This window comes from Panthera tigris, chromosome B3, assembly GCF_018350195.1.
Source record: "Panthera tigris isolate Pti1 chromosome B3, P.tigris_Pti1_mat1.1, whole genome shotgun sequence".
In the NCBI taxonomy this organism is placed as follows: Eukaryota; Metazoa; Chordata; class Mammalia; order Carnivora; family Felidae; genus Panthera; species Panthera tigris.
Window position 1 is genome coordinate 5,145,721 of NC_056665.1, and position 22,689 is coordinate 5,168,409.

General features: G+C 42.6%; 1 protein-coding gene across 1 annotated transcript in view; it reads left to right on the forward strand.

The window, feature by feature from the left end:
• Window positions 1-22,689, forward strand: part of IQGAP1 (IQ motif containing GTPase activating protein 1) — a 100,867-nt gene that overhangs the window by 48,713 nt on the left and 29,465 nt on the right. The window contains exons 10-18 of the mRNA XM_042988003.1: window positions 1,056-1,219; window positions 2,918-3,002; window positions 3,752-3,915; window positions 4,133-4,293; window positions 6,008-6,132; window positions 7,744-7,907; window positions 19,652-19,742; window positions 19,930-20,097; window positions 20,817-20,959. Coding sequence (XP_042843937.1) covers window positions 1,056-1,219; window positions 2,918-3,002; window positions 3,752-3,915; window positions 4,133-4,293; window positions 6,008-6,132; window positions 7,744-7,907; window positions 19,652-19,742; window positions 19,930-20,097; window positions 20,817-20,959 — 1,265 coding nt within the window. The remainder of the gene's footprint in view (window positions 1-1,055; window positions 1,220-2,917; window positions 3,003-3,751; window positions 3,916-4,132; window positions 4,294-6,007; window positions 6,133-7,743; window positions 7,908-19,651; window positions 19,743-19,929; window positions 20,098-20,816; window positions 20,960-22,689) is intronic.

The window sequence follows — 22,689 nt, forward strand, 5'->3', positions numbered from 1 at the left end:
TCTTTTTGACACCTTATATTATTTTTTTATAATGAAAACATTAAAAATTTATAAGTGCTGCTATGTCCCAAATATTTTGATTTTTAGTATGTTATTATTGATTTGTTTTGCTACTTCGGTGATAAAATCAGTTCAACTGCATGGAGGGAGAATTCTTTTCCCTTTTAAAAATAAGGAAACTGAAAATCGTACAGTAATTATCAGTTTCCAGTGGTTATTATTTCTGAAATCAGAAAGTACTGTATTCTGACTTCCAACCTAATACCTTATCTATTTTACAATATGCAGAGTGCTTTCGCGTACATTGATTTTATTTAATCTGAACAATAACACTATGGGGAAGGTGTCTTTATTATTTTCAGGTAAAGGAACATCTAGGTTTTCACTGCCAGTTGTAAAAGACCTTATGTGACCTCAGGTTCTCAGACCACCTTTGCTATCTGGGCTCTGACTCCTGGGTGGAGTGTGTTTAGGAGATGGGGGATAATGAAGGGATTCGGACTGATGCTATAAAGAGGAACTAAGGCTGTTTCTCCTGGGGTAGACTGTCATGGAGAAAGAGGGACTGGATGTATTCAAGTGTCAACACTAGGGTGAAAGCTTTAATAGTTTTTGTTTTGTTTTGTTTTTTAAAACAAAATTGCCCAAAGATGTAGTAGGTTGCCATGGGAGAAACTTTCTCCTGTGTGGTAGTTTAGGCAACAATTTGGCATTTAGAGGGAATTTAGTCACGAATTGGTTTGTACTGATGCCTCTTTTGGTGCTACCCATAGTGGTGCCAGGGTGTCTACATCTGGAAGCTTTTAAGTAGGCCTGAGGCGTGGTCCAAGAATCTGTTAACTCTGATGAACAGCCCGGCTGGGGTCCCTGGACTTGATGCCTTTAAGGTTCTCTTCCAATGCCAGGATCTTGTGCTTCTGTGATATTCCAGAATAAAGGCCACCTGAACTATATTTCCCTCATCTGAAATTGAGATTGGCTTGGGGGAGGGAAAAATACTCTAGACCGATGTTTACAAAGTGTTTTCTTAAGCTTTGGCCTTTTTTCTTCCTCAGCTTCTTCTGCATTAGCAAATGTGGATCTGGCCTTGGAGCAGGGCGCTGCACTGGCCTTGTTCAAGGCTCTGCAGTCCCCTGCGCTGGGCCTTCGAGGGCTGCAGCAGCAGAACGGTGACTGGTACCTCAAGCAGCTCCTGGGTGATAGACAGCAGAAGAGACAGGTAAAAGTGTCCTGGGTCGAACCCGCAAGCTTTCACATGTAGCCATTTGAATCCTGTATTCGATCCTCTGTCATTTAAAGATATTTATGGAGGCTTTTTCCCTTATATAGTGTCACCCATAGTTTTTAGTATAACTTTCTCCCTCATATAAATGCAGGATTTTATTTATTGAAAAAAAAATTTTTTTTAATGTGTACTTATTTTTGAGAGAGAAAGAGTGTGTGAGCAGGGAAGGGGCAGAGAGAGAGAGAGAGAGAGAGAGAGAGAGAGAGAGAGAATCTAAAGCAGGCTTCAGGCTCCGAGCTGTCAGCACAGAGCCTGATGTGGGGCTCGAACTCACGACCCGGGAGATCATGCCCTGAGCCAAAGTTAGATGCTTAACCAACTGAGCCACCCAGGTGCCCCTAAATGTAGGTTTTTAAAATATCCTCAAGTGGGGTGCCTGGGTGGTTCAGTTGGTTGAGAGTCCGGCTCTTGATCTCAGCTCGACTCTTGATCTCAAGGTCCTGAGTTCAAGCCCCGTGGTGGGCATAAAGCCTACTTAAAAAAAAAAAAAAAAAAAGTCCTCGGGGGCGCCTGGGTGGCTAGGTCAGTTGGGCGTCCAACTTCCACTCAGGTCATGATCTCACAGTTTGTGAGTTCAAGCCCCGCATCGGACTCTGGGCTGACAGCTCAGAGCCTGGAGCCTGCTTCGGATTCTGTCTCCCTCTCTTTCTCTGCCCTTCCCCAACTTGTGCTCTGTCTCTCAAAAAAAAAAAAAAAAAAAAGTCCTCAGGTAAAATACACATTGTTTTTAGCTGTCTTTTGCTTTTAGAGTTGTAAATCTTCTTAAACACACCCACCCTCCGAACCTGACCACCCTTTCACTGAAGCATCCTTCTTAATCCCCCAACTAAATGCCATTGGGGAAAACTTGAATCTTTTTTACATTCTTACTTCAGGAATTTCTACTTAAAAGAAAACACACGTCACTAGTTTCCTCTGGCCAACACTGGGAAAGTACTTAACGTGCAGTAAAAGTACACTGTGGAATTGTACTTAGTGGGTTTTTAGAACAAATATGAGTAGCTTTCTTTTTGTCTGAATGAGGACAGTGTACATTATACAGATTCCCAGCATATATCAGCCAAAGTCAATAGCGTTAATGTGCTAAGGAGTCTATAAACATCTCATCTCAATATTTTGATGCTTCTCACGAACTATTTTTTTTTACATGTACTGGTGTCTGGAAAGTCACTCTACCCCAGATTTGGCAAGGGCTTTGGCTCTACCCAGGGCTGCTACTTTGCACGTAGCATGAAGCTGTCACTTAGGCCTCTGGTTCTTTGTCCCTGTGACTGCTGTTGAGATAGGACAACTATAAGACCTGGAGGCGTAGGCATGAGAATCCTTATATAAATGTTCTTTGCTTGGGGCGCCTGGGTGGCTCAGTCGCTGAGAGTTGGTGACTCTTGATTGCGGCTCGGGTCATGATCTCGCAGTTTTGAGATTGAGGTCGAGCCATATCAGGCTCTACCCTGACGGCTTGGAGCCCGCTTGGGATTCCCTCTCCCTCCATCCCTCTCTTTGCACCTCCCCCACGTGTTTGTGCACTCTCCCTCCCTCTCTCTCTCCCTCTCTCTCCCTCTCTCTCTCCCTCTCTCTCTCAAAATAAGTAAATAAACTTAAAAGAAAAACCAAGTTGTTTGCTTTTCTTAGGGTGGCCAGGCGGATCCCCTGCAGAAGGAGGAACTGCAGTCTGGAGTGGATGCTGCCAACAGCGCTGCCCAGCAGTATCAGAGAAGTAAGAGCCCCCCCTGAGAGGCCGAGTGGGGCTGATGTCACGAGGGGCGTCTGAGGTCAGATTCCGTCACTCCTCGGCCCCTCCCCAGGCCTGCTCGCCATCCACCACCGGGTGCCTCTGGCGGCGGCGGCTCCCCTGGTTTTCAAAGTAGAGCTGAGCCTGTGGAGGCTCACTCGGGCCGGGAGGCACCTGACGGTTGGGGGAGGTGAGACTTAGGGGCATGATTGGTAAGATCTGGACGGTGGAGGAGGGAGGAGAAGGACGCTCCTAACGTGGGAGAGAGGAAGGAAGGACGCGTGAGTAGAGGTATAGAAGGTGAAAGAGGTCTGGAAACAACGGTGGTTCGAATAACATTTTTGTACGTGTTTGGAGCTGAGCTGTGTAAGATAAAGGCTTGGAAAGACCGGAAACCTTTGCGTGGCAGCTTAAGGAGCTGGTCCTTTACTTGCCGGGCTGCAGGGGATGGAAGAGACGTTTTAGAAAGATGTTTTATAAATTGGAGTGGAGGGAAGATATGGGTGAGGGAGAAGGGAGGCCACCCTTTCAAACAGCTTCGTGGAGATACAGTCGGCCTGGCCTCCGGTTCACCTTCATACAAAGGGGGAGCCTGTTCCGTAAAGATGAAATTTCCACTTCAAACATTAGGGCTGATAGTTTATCCACAGAATGTAACTTTCTTCTGTGAAGACGACTCTCCTTCCCCTCGGGGCTTCCCACGCCAGCTGCATTTCTCACCTGTTTTCTACCAGGATTGACAGCCGTGGCAGCGATCAACGCCGCCATCCAGAAGGGTGTTGCTGAGAAGACGGTTCTGGAGCTCATGAATCCCGAGGCCCAGCTGCCCCAGGTGTTTCCATTTGCTGCTGGTCTTTATCAGAAAGAGCTGGCTACCCTGCAGCAACAGAGTCCTGAGGTAAGTCAGCTGAACCTGTCCTGCTTGTGAGCAAAATGGAGTGGCCATGAACTTGATACCTGCCCCTTGGAGTCGTTGGCAGAGCCTTTTTTTTTTTTTTTTTTTTAATTAAATAAACCAGAAGCTTAGACTTCTTATGCCTTTATTACACTTGTAACCTTGCTTGGTGTCCAAGAATGTCTGTCCTCCCCTTCTCCCCCTCCCCCTCTCTGTACAGCATAACCTCACCCATCCTGAGCTCTCTGTCGCAGTGGAGATGTTGTCATCAGTGGCCCTAATCAACAGGGCCCTGGAGTCGGGGGACATGAACACCGTGTGGAAACAGTTGAGCAGTTCCGTGACAGGCCTTACCAATATTGAAGAAGAAAACTGTCAGAGGTGGGTGCCCACAGTGGCAGCTTGAGTCCATCGGACGGCTCTTACTCTGTCTGTTGCTGGTCAGCAACACTCCCGTTTTCAGGCATTGTGACCTTTGTGTGATCTTTTCTTTTCTTTTTTTTTCCTATTTTGATTCACTATTAATTGTTATGCTGGACGACTTATTGTAAATTAGCTATTATCATGACATTCGACTCCTAAATATATAGATATGCTTATCGGGAACAATGAAGGTACTTATTTTGTAGCCACAATAGTGCTGTCTTCTACCCTGACAAAAGCAGTACTTCATCTTGAACATCTTCTGAGCCTAGTCCATTTTCATGCTTCTTCACTTGTTCCAAAACTGTCCTTTTCACCTGGTCTCTTCAAACCAGGATCGAGTGCAGGACCATGTGCTACATCTGACTGTCGTCTCCCTTAGGTATCTTCTAATCTAGCGCGGTTCCTTTCTTCGTGACGCTGACTGGTGAAAGAGCTGGGACCAATTTGTATAAAATGTTCCGTCTTCTGGTTCTGGTTGCTTCCTGATATTTGGCTTATTCCTGTAGATTGGAAATTCCATCCAAAGGGTTGTCAAGATTCAAGTCAACATTTTTGGTGATGTGTGTTTCATATCTCTTAACTAAAGGCATATAAAATCTACTTGTGTCACCGTTAGAGACACTAAGATTGATCTTTGAACTGGGGAGACAACTTACCCCTCTAATGTATATTTATGTTTTTCCCTTAGCATAATCTCTTTTTGTACCTTTGTACCATCAAAATATCCAGTTCCCCTTTAACCATCACCTAGTGTTTTTAAGTCTGGTTGAAAATTCTTGATTAAATCAGTACTTAATATTCAGTAAGAGTTGCTTAATGATGATATCCTTTTTTTTTTTTTTTTTTAAGTAAGCTCTACACCCAACGCAGGGCTGGAACTCACGACCCCAAGATCAAGAGACACACACCATACTGACTGAGCCAGCCAGAGACCCTTAATGATATTTTGTTAGCTGGTGTATGGCCTTGTTTTTTTGTCTTTAGGAATTGGTTGAGACACTGCCTCTGGTTATTAGTTGGTGATACCTGGAATTTAGAACATGTAACAGGCTGTTAAGAATGAATGATATCCTGGGGCGCCTTGATGGCTCGTTTGCCAGAGCGTGCGCTCAGTCTTGGGGTTATGAATTCAAGCACCACATTGGGTGTAGAGATTACAAAAAGAAAAAAATAAACTTAAAAAAAAAGAAAAGGGAAGAAGTAGTGATGCCTTTACATTTTCACATTTTGTTGAAGGTAACTCCTCCGTCCCAAAGTTTTCCTCCAGAGTATGTCAAACTGTTGGGATACCTTAGCTGTCTTTGTTCCTTGGATAATTTGTTCCCAGTCTTCTCATTCCTGTCATCTGTGACAATCCTGAAGATTCCTTTTACTTTCCTTTTCTTTCTTTTCTTTTTTTTTTTTTTAATGTTATTTATTTTGAAAGAGAGAGAGAGAGAGAGCAAGCAAGTGTACATACACACAAGGGAAGGGCAGAGAGAGAGAGAGAATCCCAAACAGGTTCCCATGCTGACAGCACAGAGCCCAATGTGGGGCTCGATCCCATAAACCATGAGATTAAGACCTGAATTGAAACTAAGTGTTGGACACTTAACTGACTGAGCCACCCCTGAAGGTCCCTTTTCTTATGTTGTCCTTCATTGTCTTTTTTGTTGGGGGAATGGGGCAGGTATCTCGATGAGCTGATGAAACTGAAAACTCAGGCACATGCAGAAAATAATGGGTTTATTACATGGAATGACATTCAGGCTTGTGTGGACCATGTGAATCTGGTGGTGCAGGAGGAACATGAGAGTGAGTAATCTATTTAATTGTCCCCTCAAATAATGACACAATTAAAGATGGTGTGATTCCATGACCTGATTCTGAACACTAGTCCTAGAAAGATTTTTGGAAATTGGGTGTGTGTGTGTGTGTGTGCGTGTGCGTGCGTGTGTGTATCTCAAAAAGCTAAGGTTAGATGTTGTTTTCAAAACCTCAGGCAACTGCTACAATTTGGTGTGTGTGTAATAAAAACTAAAATATTCAGGATGTCCCTTGAACATGATCTTTTATTTTTAAACGTTTTGTAACAAGTAGTTGTGATGCTAACTAACTACCTGGAGTTAGGTCATCTTGCACGGGTGCAGGGCACAGTCCTCCTTAAGACTCCTCTCATTTCAGACACCAGTCACAAACTCTAAGGAGTTCCCAGGTCACCACGCTTCTGAACAACTGGCTATAAATTCAGAGGTTCCCTCAATCTCCCCCCGCAGGTTCAATAATTTGCTAGAGTGCCTTGCAGAACTCAGGGAAAAGCCTACGTTTATGATGATAGTTTTATTATAGAGTATACAAATCAGAAGTGGTCAGAAAAGGAGACCTGTAGGGGGATGTCTGGTAGGGTCCCAAATGTGAAGCTTATGTGTCCTTAGGATGTGTGTCACAACCAGGGAGGCTCACCTGAGTGTGGGGTGTCCAGAGTTTTTAAGGGGCTTCGTTACCTGTGGAGGATTGGTTGTTGGCCATGTAACTGAACTCGGTTTCTAGTCTGCCTCCCCTCCCTGGAGATAGGCAGGCTGGGCTGATACCACGATATCACACGGCTCAAAGCCCCAGTATTTTGATCACGTGCTTGGTCTTGCCGGCATGACCAGCCCCCGTCCTGAGACCATCCAGGGGCCCGCCTGGTTCGCATAGATAGACTCAGGTGTGGTCCTAGAAGCCCGGCAAGAATAACACAGATAATCCTGCCATTTAGGAAATTCCACGGGGTTCAGAGGCTTCATCTCAGAAACTCGGGTCAAAGGTCAGCCAAATTTTTCTTCTACCACCGAGCCTTTACAGAAGTAGTACAGCTGCCTGAGATACCTAAGGAGTGAATGTTTTTAGTTTTAATTCGTTCAGTTTGTATTTCCTGTAAGAAAAATGCCGTTGGTTAGTGAGAAGAGCCTTGCCTTGGGGTGGGGAGCCCTTGGGTTGGATCTGCCATCGGCCACCTGTTTGCGGTGTGATCTTGAAGAAGAAATCTCTAAGCCTAGTCTTTTCTTACATAAAGATGTTGATCAGGTGACTTTTTAGGATTCTTTGAACTCTGACTTGCTGTGAATCAAAAATGGTTTTGATTACACATTGCAAAGTACTTGAAAGCTAGATTATTAAAGCCAGTTTCATCAAAATTCTCTCAACTTTTCAGGTAGAGCAATTAAAAATAAAACAGAAAGACTTGAGGTTTCAGTGGCAATATGGATACCAGGGAGTTTACTTCAAATGAGACAAATACTAAAAAAAAATTAAATGCTGCTTAATATTATAGGTGTCAAGTTATGATTTGAATCATAATGCTTGGGTGGATTTATGATGACTTAGATTTGTTGAAATAATTTCTTAATTAAAAGAAAATAACCTTTGTCCCTTCATATTTAGGGATTTTAGCCATTGGTTTAATTAACGAAGCCCTGGATGAAGGTGATGCCCAAAAGACTCTGCAGGCCCTGCAGATTCCTGCCGCTAAACTTGAGGGGGTTCTCGCAGAAGTGGCCCAGCATTACCAAGACACGCTGATCAGAGCAAAGAGAGAGAAGGCCCAGGTGAGTGGCACTGAAATTGTTCTTTTCCCTTCAGAGCACTTCATCCCTCATCCCTTCAGAGACAGAGGAAATGTTTCCCTTCATTTCCTCAATGACTGTTTTCTGGCACCTTTGGATTCGGAGCACTGGAGGGACACGAGATGTGACAGTGCATATTTGGGTGTTTTTGTGGTTCTCTATTGTTGGAGACACATCTCTTGTGTCTCTTTAAGTAAATTCTGTGTTGAAATATAATGCCAAAATTGTGTAAGTTATGTAAGTTGCATAAGTATATATGAGAATTAAAAGTGGCATAAATTTTCAAGAGCATACCTGTGTAATTGGTACTCAGATTATGAAAAGCTTAACGGAACTGTCCACCCCATCCTTTTCTGTCCTTGTCCACTCCCCACTCACCCACCTGCTGGTAACCACTATCCTGATTTTTAATGCCACGGTTGATTTTTGCCTGTATTTGAACTGCCTGTAAGTAGCATTTTATACTCTCTTGTATCTGGTTTCTTTTGCCCGACATAATGTTAGTGAAATTCATCTGTGTAGCTGCAAGACGTATGAGTTTGTTCATTCTCATTGTTGTGTGCTATTCCATCACAGGGTTATATATTCATCGTTGGTAAATTTGGGGTTGTTTCCCATTCTTTGGCTATTGCAAATAGTGCTTCTATGAATATTTTAGTACATGTCTCTTGGTAAATATATGTATCATTTCTATTAATTAGGTGTACATTTAGAAGTAGAATGGATGGGTCATAGGGAATACACATAAGCTTTAGTAGATAAATGCCATGTTTTTTATAATGGCTTTACTGAGATGTAACTCTCATACCATAGATCTCACCATTTCAAAGCGTACATACAATTCAGCGGTTTTTATTCTGTTCACAGAGTTGTGCGACCCTCTCCTCAATCAATTTTAGAAGATTTTTGTCACCCCAGAGAGAAACCTGGAACTCATCAGTCACTTCTCATTTTCCCTTAGTCTCTCCAGCTCGAGGCAACCAGCAGTCTGCTTCTGTTGGTGGATTTGCCTCTTCTGGTCATTTCGTCTACATGGACTCATACAATATGTGGTCCTTTGTGATTGGCTTCTTTCATTTACCTTGGTTTATCCAAGTTGTAGCATGTGTTGGGAGTACATCATTTCTTCTTACTGTCAAATTATATTCCACTGTATGGCTGTACCACATTTTACTTATCCATTCATCAGCTGATGGACACATAGGTTGTTTCTACTTTATGGCTATTAGGAGCAATGCTGCTATGAACATAAAAGTTTTTGTGGGTGATTGTAACGCAAACATACCTTTTAAAAAGTTTGTCTTACCTCTCAGCTAGGTTGTTGAGGAAATGGACAAGATTTGTACCTCTTTTTCTCATGTTGCTGAGTAGGAAGTTGCTTTGTATATAGTAGGCCCTCAGATGTTAGTTGCATGATTAAGACATAATTACTTCTGTTTTTCTAATTGTGACGGATCTCCTTTTAGGTTCTTCCTAAGTAATAACAGTTACATAGGGGGGACCACACCTTTCTTTTCTGACTGAGAGGATCCCTACAGTGAGGTCTGGTAGCAAGCAGAAGAACTAAAAGAAAAATCTTTTTTTTTTTTTAATTTTATTTTTAAGTAATCTCTACACCTAATGGGTGTCTCGAACTCACAACCCTGAGATCAAGGGTCTCTCTACTGACAGGGTCAGCCAGCTACCGCCTCCCCCCCGCCACCCCAAGAGAAATTTTTAATTTAGGGGGTCACATTCTTTCTGGGAAACCAAAGGTGGAAAAACAGACCAGAACTTTTGTGTTATTGAGGCTTTTGTATGCTCCCGCCGATGCAGGCTCTGTAAGCGTGGGCTGGGATGAGGGGTCGTGGCTAACACTGTAATGTTGATTGGCCTCCTTTGATTGCATTGTCAAGAGAGTAGTTGGCATTACCATGTCCTAATCATATAAATACAGCAAGTACCAGATTTCACTTAAGAGGCACATCATGGTGCAGAATGTCAGTGATCTGAAACACAAGTCCTATTTTGTAGTCAGGAAACTGAGAAAAAGGGATCGGATCTAATGTGATAATTACTTGGGTGAGAAGCGGTTGTAAATGGCGTTCTCTGTCTTTGATATTAATTTCGGACCATTTGGACCAGAGCTTCCCAAACTTGGCTGATTGTGAAAACACTTGAAAAGTCATTTTATTTTATTAAAAAAAATTTTTTTTAATGTTTATTTATTTGTGTGAGAGAGAGGGAGACACAGAATCCGAAGCAGGCTCCAGGCTCTGAGCTGTCAGCACAGAGCCTGACACGAATGAACCATGAAATCATGACCTGAGCCAAAGTCGGATGCTTAACCGACTGAGCCACCCAGGTGCCCTGAAAAGTCATTTTAAAAATACAGATTCCTAAGCTTTAACTCTATTCCTGATTCAGAATATCTCACCCGGGGCCTGGCTGCCCTGATTTTGTGAGGGCCAGTGGTGGTGGCGTTTGTTTTTGCTACCATATAAGTCCAGAAGGAATCTTAGATCTGACTGACAGAGGAGTGGGCTTTGAGAGAATGAGCCAGGTCTGGTTCCCTAAAAAAGGAAACCTCTAAAAAAGGAAAGTCACTGGGGCACACAACTTGTACCTGCTCTCACATGCTGTGAGCCTGACTGCTCCTTTTGTTTGGGTCGTGGGAGTTAAAGTTTTAGAGGATGTGACTAGAGTTTGAAGCATTTCCTTTTGCAGGGGAGTAACTTTCAGGATCCATCAAAAGGGGAGGAAGGGGGGCGGAGTTAGGGGAAAATTTGCTTGATAGTGCCAGGCCTAGCTGTGTAGACAAGTATTTGGAGGAATTGGCTTTTTTTAGGCCTCAACTTAGCAGTTCCTCTGAACCATTTTTGGGAGTGGTTTTAAAAATAATCATCTGAGTTCTAAAATTAGCGAACAAAAATCTTAATTTAAATTCGGTCTGTAGTTTTCTTGTGATATCTTTGTGTCTGGTTTTGGTATCAGGGTAATACCGGCCTCAAAGAATGAACTGGGAAGTATAACTTCCTCTTCTAGGTTTTAGAAGAGTTTCTAAAGGACTGCTGTGATTGTTCTTTAGACGTTTGGTAGAATTCACCAGCGAAGCCATATGGCCCTATGTTTTTGTTTGTTTGTTTTTGTAGAATGTGTTTCCATGTCTGTGTTTGTTATAGGCCTATTCGGATTTTTTTTCCAGTATTCTTTATTCCTCCTTCCCTTTCTTGTTGCCCTCTGGGAATTCTGTTATGCATATATTGATATTATTAATGGTGTCCACAGGTTTCTGAGGCTTGATTCATTTTTTTCCTCATTCTTTTTTCATAACTGTTCCTTAGACTGGATATTGTTCCTCAGACTGTAAATTTAAATTGACCTATCTTCGGGCGCCTGGGTGGATGCCCAAATGGTTAAGCATTTGACTCTCGGTTTTAGCTCACGTCATGATTTCATGGTTTGTGGGTTTGAACCCTGAGCTGGGCTCTGTGTTGACAGCGCAGAGCCTGCTGGGGGTTCGTTCTCTCTCTCTCTCTCTCTCTCTCTCTCTCTCAAAATAAATAAAATAAATAAACTTTAAAATAAATACACAAACAGACCTGTCATCTTCAAGTTCACTGACTCTGTTTTGCGTGCTCAAATCTGCTGAGTCCCTCCAGTAAATTTTTCATCTCAGTTATTGTACTTTTCAACTCCAGATTTTCATTTTTAAAAAAATAATTTGTTTCTTTATTGCTATTCTCTGGTAAGATACTGTTCTTATACTTTAAGTTTTTTAGACATGGTTTCCTTTCATTTTTTGAACATATTTAAAATAGATAATTTAAGTCTGTTTGCTTTTTTCCCCTGTTTGAACCATGCTTTCCTGTTTCTTTCTTTTTTTCACTTTGGTAGTTTCATGGAATTTTCTTTTTTTCTTGTTATTCCCTTTTTAAATTTTAATTCCAGTATAATTACATTATATTATATTATATTATATTATATTATATTAGTTTCAGGTATATGATACAATGATTCAACAGTTCTGTACATTACTCAGTGCTCATCATGGTAAGTGTACTCTTTAATCCCCATCACCTATTTCATCCATGCCCTCCACCCATCTCCCCTCTGGTAACCATCTGGTGTAGTTAAGAGTCTTTTTTTCTTTTTATTCATTTGTTTTGTTTCTTAAATTCCACATATGAGTGAAATCATATGGTATTTGTCTTTCTCTGAGTGACTTACTTCACTTAGCATAATACTCTTTAGCTCTATCGATGTCATTGCATACGGCAAGATTTCATTTTTTTAAAAAATTTTTTTTAATCTTTATTTATTTTTGAGAGAAAGAGAGAGAGTGAGAGAGCAAGCAGGGAAGCAACAGAGAGAGGAGAGACAGGATCCGAAGCAGCCTCCAGGCTCTAAGCTATTAGTACAGAGCCTGATGCGGGACTCGAACTCATGATCTGCAAGTTCATGATCTGAGCCAAAGTCGTATGTGCAACCAATTGAGCCACCCAGGTGCCCCAGTTTCATTCTTCTTTGTGTGTGTGTGTGTGATTTTTAAAAATTTATTTTTGAGACAGAGACAGAGCATGAGCAGGGGAGGGGCACAGAGGGAGGGAGACACAGAATCTGAAGCAGGCTCCAGGCTCTGAGCTGTCAGCGCAGAGCCCGACACGGGGCTGAACTCATAGACCGTGAGATCATGACCTGAGCCAAAGTCAGACGCTTAACCGACTGAGCCACCCAGGCGCCCCCCCTCTCCCCACCGATTTCATTCTTTTTTATAGCTGAGTAGTATTCCATTGTATGAGAATACCACATCTTCTGTATCCATTCATCTATTGATGGGCAGTTAGGCTGCTTCCATTATTTGGCTATTGTAAATAATGCTGCTAGAAACATAAGGGTGCATGTATCTTTTCAAATTAGTGTTTTTTGTATTCTTTGGATAAATACCCAGTAGTTGGAATTATTGGATCATATGGTAGTTGTATTTTTAATTTTTTTTTTCAAGCAAAACATCTCACATCTTTATTACTGAAACACCCTACTGGTGCAGAAGCAAAGTAACAGAAGAATCATTTCCTGGATAAAACATGTCTATTGTTCAGGTAGTAATGATGCTGATAGAGCGACAGGATATGAGCAGCATAAATATGTATGCCATCTCATGTGAAATTCCTTACAGACCCAGCTTGGTTCTTCTCCAGTGCCTCCTCTTGGAGTTGTACCTGATTTTATTACCAGTTTTCATCCATCCTGGAAAAATGGGGAATGGAACGATTCTGCATTTGTCTCTTGGCCAGGAATTGCTTTATCCTGAGAGTCTTTGAGAAGACATGGTGAGGAACTGCACATACCATGATGGTGGAGAAAAGGAGAGAGCTATTTCTAATTTTTGAGGAACCCCCATACTCCTTTCCACAGTGGCTGTATCAGTGTGCACTCCCACCAACAGTGCACAAGGGTTCCTTTTTTTTCCATATCGTTGCCAACACTTGTTGTTTCTTGTGCTTTTGATTTTAACCATTCTGACAGGTGTGAGGTGATACCTTATTTTGGTTTTGATTTGCATTGCCCTGATGATTAGTTATATTGAACATCTTTTCATGTGTCGGCCATCTGTATGTCTTTGGGGAAATGTGTCTTCCTGTCTTCTGCCCATTTTTAATTGGATTGTTTTTTGGGTGTTGAGTTGTATAAGTTGTTTACATATTTTGGATACTAATCTTTTATCAGATATGTCATTTGCAAATATCTTCTTCCATTCAGTAGGTTGCCTTTTAGTTTTGTTGATCATTTCCTCTGCTGTGCATAAGCTTTTTATTTTGATGTAGTCCCTTGCCTGTTGTTTCCCTTGCCTCAGGAGCCATATCTAGAAAAATGTTGGCTATGGCCAGCCCCTGTCAGAGAAATTACCGCCTGGGCTCTCTTATAGGATTTTTGTGGTTTCAGGTCTCACATTTAGGTTTTTAATCCATTTTGAGTTTACTTTTGTGGATGGTGTAAGAAAGTGGTCCAGTTTCGTTCTTTTGCATGTAGCTGTCCAATTTTCCCATCAGCATTTGTTGAAGAGACTTTTTCCCATTGCATATTCTTGCCTCCTTTATTGAAGATTATTGACCGTGTAATCGTGGGTTTATTCCTGGACTGTCTATTCTGCTCCATTGATCCAAGTGTCTTTTTTTTGTGCTAGTACCATACAGTTTTGATTGCAACAGCTTTGTAGTATAACTTGAAATCTGGGTTTGTGATACCTCCAGTTTGGTTTTTCTTTTTTAAGATTGCTTTGGGTATTCAGCATCTTTTATGGTTCCATACAAATTTTAGGATTATATTAGTTCTGTGAAAAATGTTGTTGGTATTTTGATGAGGATTGCGTTAAATCTGTAGGTTGCTTTGGGTAGTATGGACATTTTGACAATATTAATTCTTCCAATCCATGAGCATGGAATGTCTTTCCATTTGTGTCATCTTCAATTTCTTTCATCGGTGGTTTTTGAGTTTTCAGAATTCAGGTCTTTTATCTCTTTGGTTAAGTTTATTCCCAGGTATTTTATTATTTTTGGGGCAATTGTAAATGGGATTGTTTCCTTAATTTCTCTTTCTGCTACCTCATTATTAGTGTATAGAAACGCAATGGATTTCTCTATGTTGATCTTGTATCCTGTGATGTTACTGAATTCATTTATCAGTTCCAGCAGTGTTTTGGTGGAGACTTCAGGGTTTTCAATATATGATACCATGTCATCTGCAAATAGTGAAAGTTTTACTTTTTCCATATCAATTTGGATGCCTTTTATTTCTTTCTCTTTCTCATTGCTGTGGTTAGGACTTCAGTACTATGTTGAATAAAAGTGGTGAGAGTGGACATCCTTGTCTTGTTCCTGACCTTAGGGGGAAAGCTCTCAGTTTTTCACCATTGACTATGATGTTAGCTGTGAGTTCTTCATATATGGCCTTTATTATGTTGACACATGTTCCCTCTAAACTTACTTTTTTTTTTTTTAACAGTATGTATTTTTAAGTTTTTATTTATTTTTGAAAGAGAGATGGAAAGATTCATTCCCAGCATGAATGGGGAAGGGGTAGAGAGAGATGGGGACAGAGGATCTGAAGCGGGCTCTGCTCTGAGCCCGATATGGTGCTCGAACTCCTAAACCATGAGATCATAACCTGAGCCACAGTCAGATCCTTAACCAACTGAGCCACCCAGGCACCCCCCTCTCAACCTACTTTGTTGAGGATTTTTATCATGAATGGATGTTGTACTTTGTCAAATCTTGCTTTCTTGTTTCTTTGCATGTCTTGTAATTTTTTTGTTGAAAACTGGACATTTTATAATGGGGCAACTCTGGAAATCAGAGTCTATCCCTTCCTCAAGGTTTATTGTTGTCTTTTGTTAATGTTGTCTGTTTAGTGACTTTTAATCCTGTTGCGTCATATGTGGCCACTGAAGTCTCTGCTTAATTAGCTAGAAGTCATCTAATGGTTAGATAGAGTATTTTTTTTTTTAAGTTTATTTATTTTGAGAGAGAGAGAGGGACAGAGAGTGAGGGACAGAGAGAATCCCAAGCAAGCTCCACACTGTCACCACAGAGCCTTACGTGGGGCTCAAACTCACAAACTGTGAGATCATGACCTGAGCCAAAATCAAGAGTCAGACGCTCAACTGACTAAGCCACCCAGGGGCCCATAGGCAGAGTATTTTTAAATGCCTAGAACCAATAAAGCTCCCAGCTTTTGCTGAGGGCCAGTGTGCATGTTGGGGTGCATCTTCAACACTCAGCCAGGTACTTTGCAATTCTGTCTTACCCTTCACTTCATGCTTGCCCAAAACTTCAAGGTTGGCCAGAGGTGAGCCCTTACAGCCTTATCGGATCTTTTCTGAGCATGTGCACAACTCACAGATGTATTATGGCCTTCTGGATTCCCATCTCAGGAGTATGTCAGAGGCTTCCAAAGCTCTCTGTGGACATCTCGTTCTCAAATTTTCCTTTTTAAGCTTTTTGGTTAGCTTACTGTTTGCCTTAATTTTCATCCACTGCTCTAGACATTTGTGATGTTAAACAAGTGCCTCTTACTGTTTTTGATAAATGCCCCTGGAGAAAAGGCTGTTTGCACAGGGCATGCTCTAAGTCAGTTCAGATGAAGACAGCCTTGCTTGGTCTTCTAGGGGATCTACCTACCAGGTCAGCTAGTGACAGTTCTCTGGGAATAGAAGGGGCTCTGAGGGAGGTGTGTGTGTGTGTGGTGGGGGGAGACAGATGGAAATGGGGCCATTTGAAATGCCACAAAGCTCACAGTTGTTAATGAAATTCAGCGGTTATTCTTGAATAAACTGATTACTGCAAGCATTTGGTCAATTTACGTAGTTTTGAAAAAGTTGCCTCTGATGATTTTTGCCAGTGTTTTTGTTGCTTTTATGTAGGAGAGGATTTTCAGAAGTCCTTACTGTACTCTTTTCACTGATGGTCACTTCTCTCTTCATTTAAATTTAGTGTTTTTGGAATACTTGTTAAAGTAGATTCCTAGTCATTGGGTAGTAATATCTGCATGCTAAGACATGGACATCAGGGAGTCTCCAGGGCTCCTTTTGTAATTACAGGTGTGAATGACTTGTAACTCTCTGCTCTGCTCCCCCCGCTACGGTGTGTGTACATACATACGTGCACGTGGCTAAAAATCAGCTGTGTGCACCAGCGCGACTGTACCAGTTGTTGGAATATTGAGATACTTTTGTTCGGTCCGCTGCTGCTGCCCTGACAATGTGTGCCACCCCCGGTTCTTGCTCTTTCCCTGGACTTTGGCTGTGCAGCAACTAAAGGATTAATAGCCAGTCCAGCGGGCCATAGGACTGCTCTTCGGATTGTTGAGTGCTTGTGTTGCATTGTTGATGCGTGTGTTGTATAGATGCATGTATGTGTGTGTTGACGTGTGTATGTATATGTATGGTGTAGTTTGTGTGTGTGTGTATGTGGCATGGTTTGCATGTATGATGGTAAGTAATATCTCAATGTTTTTTAATATTAAATTAATATTCGTTAATAATTTAATAATATTTTATTTGTCGTCACACATGCAAATCATGCCCCATTTAACAGGAGAGACTTAAGGGGTAAGAAGTGCCCTATGGAGGTGTGTGAGTTTGTGCTGTGCACACACACACAGAATGGCCACTCTTTGCCCCTTCTCCCTTTCCTTTCCCCATATTTACCTACAATCATTGCCCACTCTTTTTGGTTCTTATTTCTGGTTTCTGTCTCTTTACCTCTTCTGAATGCAGCCAGTGTGCAAGTGGCAGCCTTGTTAAGGGGCAGAATTTCAGTGTATTTTATGTAGCATTTTCACATTAAGTCTTTTATCTCGGTATTCTCCACGGTATCTAGCCTAGAGTTTTAACTCTCTGCTCAATGATTTGTGTCAATCTTGGATGGTCTCTTTAGAGTGTGTGGGGGCATCTGGGTTTTTTGTCATCTTATTTGATCTGATTGGAGCTGAGAGAACCTGTCCTTTCCTTACACTGGGATGAGGTGGTGTGTGTCTCTTTCCTCCTTCAGTCTGGTGACGGCCATTCCTATATCATCTTTCCCTGCCACGCCCGACACACCCATCTGTTCCCTTCTCTCGCTTCCGCTTCCGCTCTCGCCCGCCTGCTTCTTAGGGGAGCGTGCATGTGTTTGTTTTGATTGTTTTGCCTCAGTCTGCCTGGGGCAGAGAAGGCACAACTCGGAATGGTCAGAATTCTTGGTAAGCTGGGCCTTTCTCTGAATGCAGGGGACATTGTGCCAAACCTCCCAGCTCTGTGTACAGTAGATTTCTGCTCAGGGGTATCTGATGTGCGATTAACCTAAAAGTGAACCAAAAAGGGCCTGGTTCTGTGGGAATACTTTTGTTTTTATGTGCGACGACTTTCAGGCTGCCTCTTCTGGAGATTACGCCTCCAGCCCTCTAGTGTGTGATTTCTCAGTTTACGTTGTCACAGACCTGGAGCTGACTCACCATATTGTCTCCCGTTGAAACTATTGCTTAGCATTTCCAGTATTTATTGATACGATTTTAGGGGGATCGGGTGCGGCCGTTTTGTTTTCAGTACCAGAAAGTGACTAGTGGTAGGAACGTACTAACTTCTGAAGCTCTTAGGTGATATGTTCATGCATTCTATTTGTCCGTGTACTCATTTCCTTTCCCCAGTGTCAGTTTCTTAAAATTGGGACAGCGCCTCTTAAGATTCTAAGCCCAGCATTTACCTTAATTTGCTTAAATGACCTTTCTTCCTAAAACTCTGCATTTGAAAGGAATACATCACAGCTTTCAACGTCCCATGGCTTCCTTTGGCTTTCTCCTGTCACCAAGGTGCTTTGGCCACTGCCTCGCTCTGCTGATTGAAACATTGTGTCTCTCTCCACAATAATGTGGGAGGAAAGGGAAGCTTCCTCTGAGGTTTTGCTAGACTGTTGGGCCTCCTGAGGACACTGAAAAGGTCTGCTTTGCCCTGCTTCATCTGGCAGCGTAATTGTAGTTCCTGCTCCCGGTTGTCTCATTGGTGCCTTGGCAGGTTATATGTACACCAAGCACTTAGAATGGAGTTTTGATCTGCTATTTACCCCAAATGCTATTAGCTCAAGCCTGAGAAACAGTTAATTTTATTGGATCTGCCAGGATCACCTCAAACATGACTCTTTCAGCCTGGCCACTTCAAAACCTGAGGTGTCTTGCCTTTTCTGGAGAAGACTGCTGTATTAATCTTCAGTATTGGTGCTTTCTATTAAGACTTTTGGAGACATTAACAAACAGAGGACCCTCACTGTTGGGAGACGGTTGAAACTTCTGTAACCTCAGTATGACCACTGAAATCTAAGTTGGTATCAGAGGTTTCCAGTTCTGACTCTGACACTGACACAGGTGGATATGGTAGAATCTGTCCCCTCACAGCAGTGAGTACCTGGGGCTAATCCCTAGTGACGTGCCCAAGTCACAGAGTGTTAGCCAGATTCTTGGAAATTAGAAGATACCGGAGGACATTTCTGCCAACCCCAGTCTGTTTGACATGTCTTTCAGCGCAAACGATTGCCAATAAGCTACTTAAAAAAAATGTCTAAGACTTACTTAGAAAGAGGGAAGCAAGCCACCGGTTTTATTTCCTATCAATCCCCAGTATTCAACCTGGACTGCACTGTGGACCAGTGAGACTTTTGTTGGCCATGCTGAGCAAACTAATCACTGTTTATTATGTTTCTGTGTGGAAATGTGTTTTTAAGTTTCCAACAACTGACGTAACATTCAAGGTTTAGAATATAAGCTGGGGATAAGTTTAGATTGCCTATAATGACTCCTGGCTTTACCTGTGGTGAAGTCTGGCAATCTTAAAAACAGCAGTCATAGAGAATATTAACTTCCTTTCAATATTGATGTCAAAGGGGCCTTCTAAAAAAGTACCACATGTTCCTATTCGTGCCGTGGCCCTCGTCGCACTAACGAAGTCCCAGGTCCCTTCCCAGTTTGGTCCTTTGCCGCTCCTAGCTGCTCGTGACTTCCTGAGCCACTTGCATCCATGTTCATGTGATCCGTCCCCTGCATCTGAGGCGTGTCTCATAAGCTTTGACCAGGTTTTGATGCCCAGCCTCTTCCAGTTGGCCGTTCGATGTGTCTTGTATGTTTGGAACTTCTGCCTCTAATTGAGTCTCAGAAGTCCTCTTGATCTCTTGTACCCTAATGTCATGACTCTGATATTGTTTTGCTTTAATGGTGTGTAGGAAACCCAGGATGAGTCAGCGGTGTTATGGTTGGATGAGATTCAAGGTGGAATCTGGCAGTCCAACAAAGACACCCAGGAAGCACAGAGGTGTACGTATGGGTGTTTTATTTCTGTTTCTGGTGGGGGGGGGGGCGGGGAGGGGGTAGTGCGGTGTCCCCTATCCCAGTCTTCCAGCTTGATAGCTGGAGTGGGGCAGGGGACAGTCTGCCATGGTGACACAGTGTGTGCATTTAGACACTTCTGAACTATTCTCGTGACCCTTCTCTTCTGGGATAGTTGCCCTCGGAATCTATGCCATCAATGAGGCGGTGGACAGTGGTGATGTGGGCAAAACACTGAGCGCCCTTCGTTCCCCTGATGTCGGCTTGTATGGAGTCATCCCTGAGTGTGGTGACACTTACCAGAGTGACCTTGCTGAGGCCAAGAAGAAAAAACTGGCAGCAGGTGAGTTATTGGGAAAGAAATCTGTGCCCTGAAAGGAAGAGCTCGAATCTCTGGGGGCAGCTGTAGGGAAAGGTGTCTTAGTCCAGAAGCTTGGAAGGTAGGCTTGTTTTAAAGCCCCTGAGGAGGTAATGGCTCTATTTAAAAAACAAAAAAACACCCCCTCCCCTGCAAAGGCAGCTGTGTTAAAAAGGTCAGTTTCTGAAAAGGCAAGCAAGAAGGATCAAAATATTTGACTAGTTGTCTTTCATAGGGTGTCATTAGTTCTGATTACCTAATCCAATAGATGCTAGTTAAAAGTAGTTAATCTTCAGAAGGAGGGGGAATAAAGGTAAGATTTTTCATCCCATTGCATGGCCTTTTTTTTTTATTATTAACTGGAGAGGCTGAATGGTTGCAAATCTTTTTATCAGATTAGTTTTCTGACGTGCCAAGTTCTTACATGCAGGCTTTAGAAGGAATAAAGTTAGTCAAGGTTAGTTCCACAATTGGACTTCATACTTTCTTTTTATGACATTGAAATGAGTGAGCTGAGACATTACAAAGCCATCATTTTGGAGGGACTCAGGATGCCCCTTTACTCTTAGAGATATAAGAAACAGGGTTTTGGAATGGTTCTATTTAGACTGTTAATGCAGCCAGAATAACCCTGCTGTTTTAGACATAGGAGTGTGGGAAGTGTGGCTCTGGGTTTCTTTTATCTTTCCTTTATTTTCTGTCAGGAGATAACAACAGCAGATGGGTGAAGCATTGGGTGAAGGGTGGATACTATTACTACCACAACCTGGAGACCCAGGAAGGAGGATGGGAGGAACCCGCAGACTTCGTGCAGAACTCAATGCAGCTTTCTCGGGAGGAGATCCAGGTAGGTCACATTTCTTCCCAAGAGAAGAAGCTGAGAGAATGTGTTCTAGAGCGAATATTAGTGAGGAAGATGGGGCCTGTGGTTAGAAGCCCTAGACTGAAATTAAGGCTGTGGAATGAACTATTTGGAGTAGTTTTTTTTTTTTTTTTTTTTTTTTTCTAGTGGTTGGGAATGACTAAAGGCCTAAATTAGTAAGACCTCTGAATTGTAGAATTAAGGCAGATAAATTGTGTGCTCACTAAAGAAAACTTGGATGATCAGGGGAAAAAAAATGAATAGTTGCTCTGACTCCTCATTAAATGCAGTAAATTTTTTTTATTATTAAAAAACATTTTTTTTTTAATGTTTATTTTTGAGAAAGAGAGAGCATGAGCAGGAGAGGAGCATAGAGAGAGGGAGATGCGGAATCTGAAGCAGGCTCCAGGCTCTGAGCTGTCAGCACAGAGCCTGACGCAGGATTCGAGCTCAAGAATTGCGAGATCATGACCTGAGCCAAAATTGGAGTTTAACTGACTGAGCCATCCAGGCACTCCGTCTACTTCTAGTTTTTAAAGTGAGCCGATGGGGCGCCTGGGTGGCTCAGTCGGTTGAGCGTCTGGCCTTGGCTCGGGTCATGATCTCACGGTTCATGGGTTTGAGCCCCTCATCGGGCTCTGTGCTGGCAGCTCAGAGCCTGGAGCCTGCTTTGGGTTCTGTGCCTCCCTCTCTCTCTGCCCCTCCCCTGCTCATGCTCTGTCTCTCTCTCAAAAATAAATAAACATTAAAAATTATTAAAGTGAGCCGCTAAGTTTGTGGTGCTTGTGTGTAGGAGCCACGTATCTTGTCCTTGATGAGCTGTTGAGCACTTGTGACGTTACTTGGTTCTGAGCTCACGCTCATTAAATTGGAATTGTCTAACGAACATTAGAGAGGACAAGGTATTGAAGGGAGATGTTCTGAGCTCCTATAGGTCATAGTTAGACATATTTTCCCCCCTCCTTATTTGATTATTTTCTTTTACAGATTTAATTTTTTTTTTTTTTTTAAATAATCTCTACCCCAAACATGGGGCTCGAATTCACAATCTCAAAATCAAGAGTCAGACGCTGTACTGACTGAGCCAGCCAGGCACCCTGATACACTTATTAACAGGCACAAAGATTCCTGGAGAGAGAGGATGGTAAAGGCCATCTGTTTCTGTTGGGCAGTATTTCCCAGGTCCTGTGTAGAATAACTAGTACATCTCCATGTGTAAAAAGCGAAATGGTCCTGTTATTCAGAACGCCTGTCAGAAGGATGAGTTTCTGTCTTGTGTTTGAAGGTCTCCTCTTACCTCCCTGATGTTTGACCTTTTCTGTTAATGATTTCACCGTGACGGAATGTAATGAAAGCCCTTGAACTCCGTGTCAAGTGGGATATAAAGTTGTATCAGAGACTGTCCCTTCCTGATGTTCCCAGTGTGTGCACCCAGCTGGGAACTGAGTACTGACTGCAGGGGGAGGCAGACGGACACGGATGCTCTAGAAACAGTAACATAGAGGCTACGTAAAGAAGCAGTTAATTGTGCTCTGGACAAAGAAGGCACAGATCACACTTCAGCGAGTGCGGAAAAGAGGAAAGGACTGTGTGGGGAGAGGCATCGAGGACCGGAGGAACATGGGCCATTTTACAGGAGGATGAGTGGTCCTCGTCCCGTTAAGCAGCCTGTGGCCAGGGTGGGGGTGCAGGTCAGGTCAAGTTTCAAAGCCCTA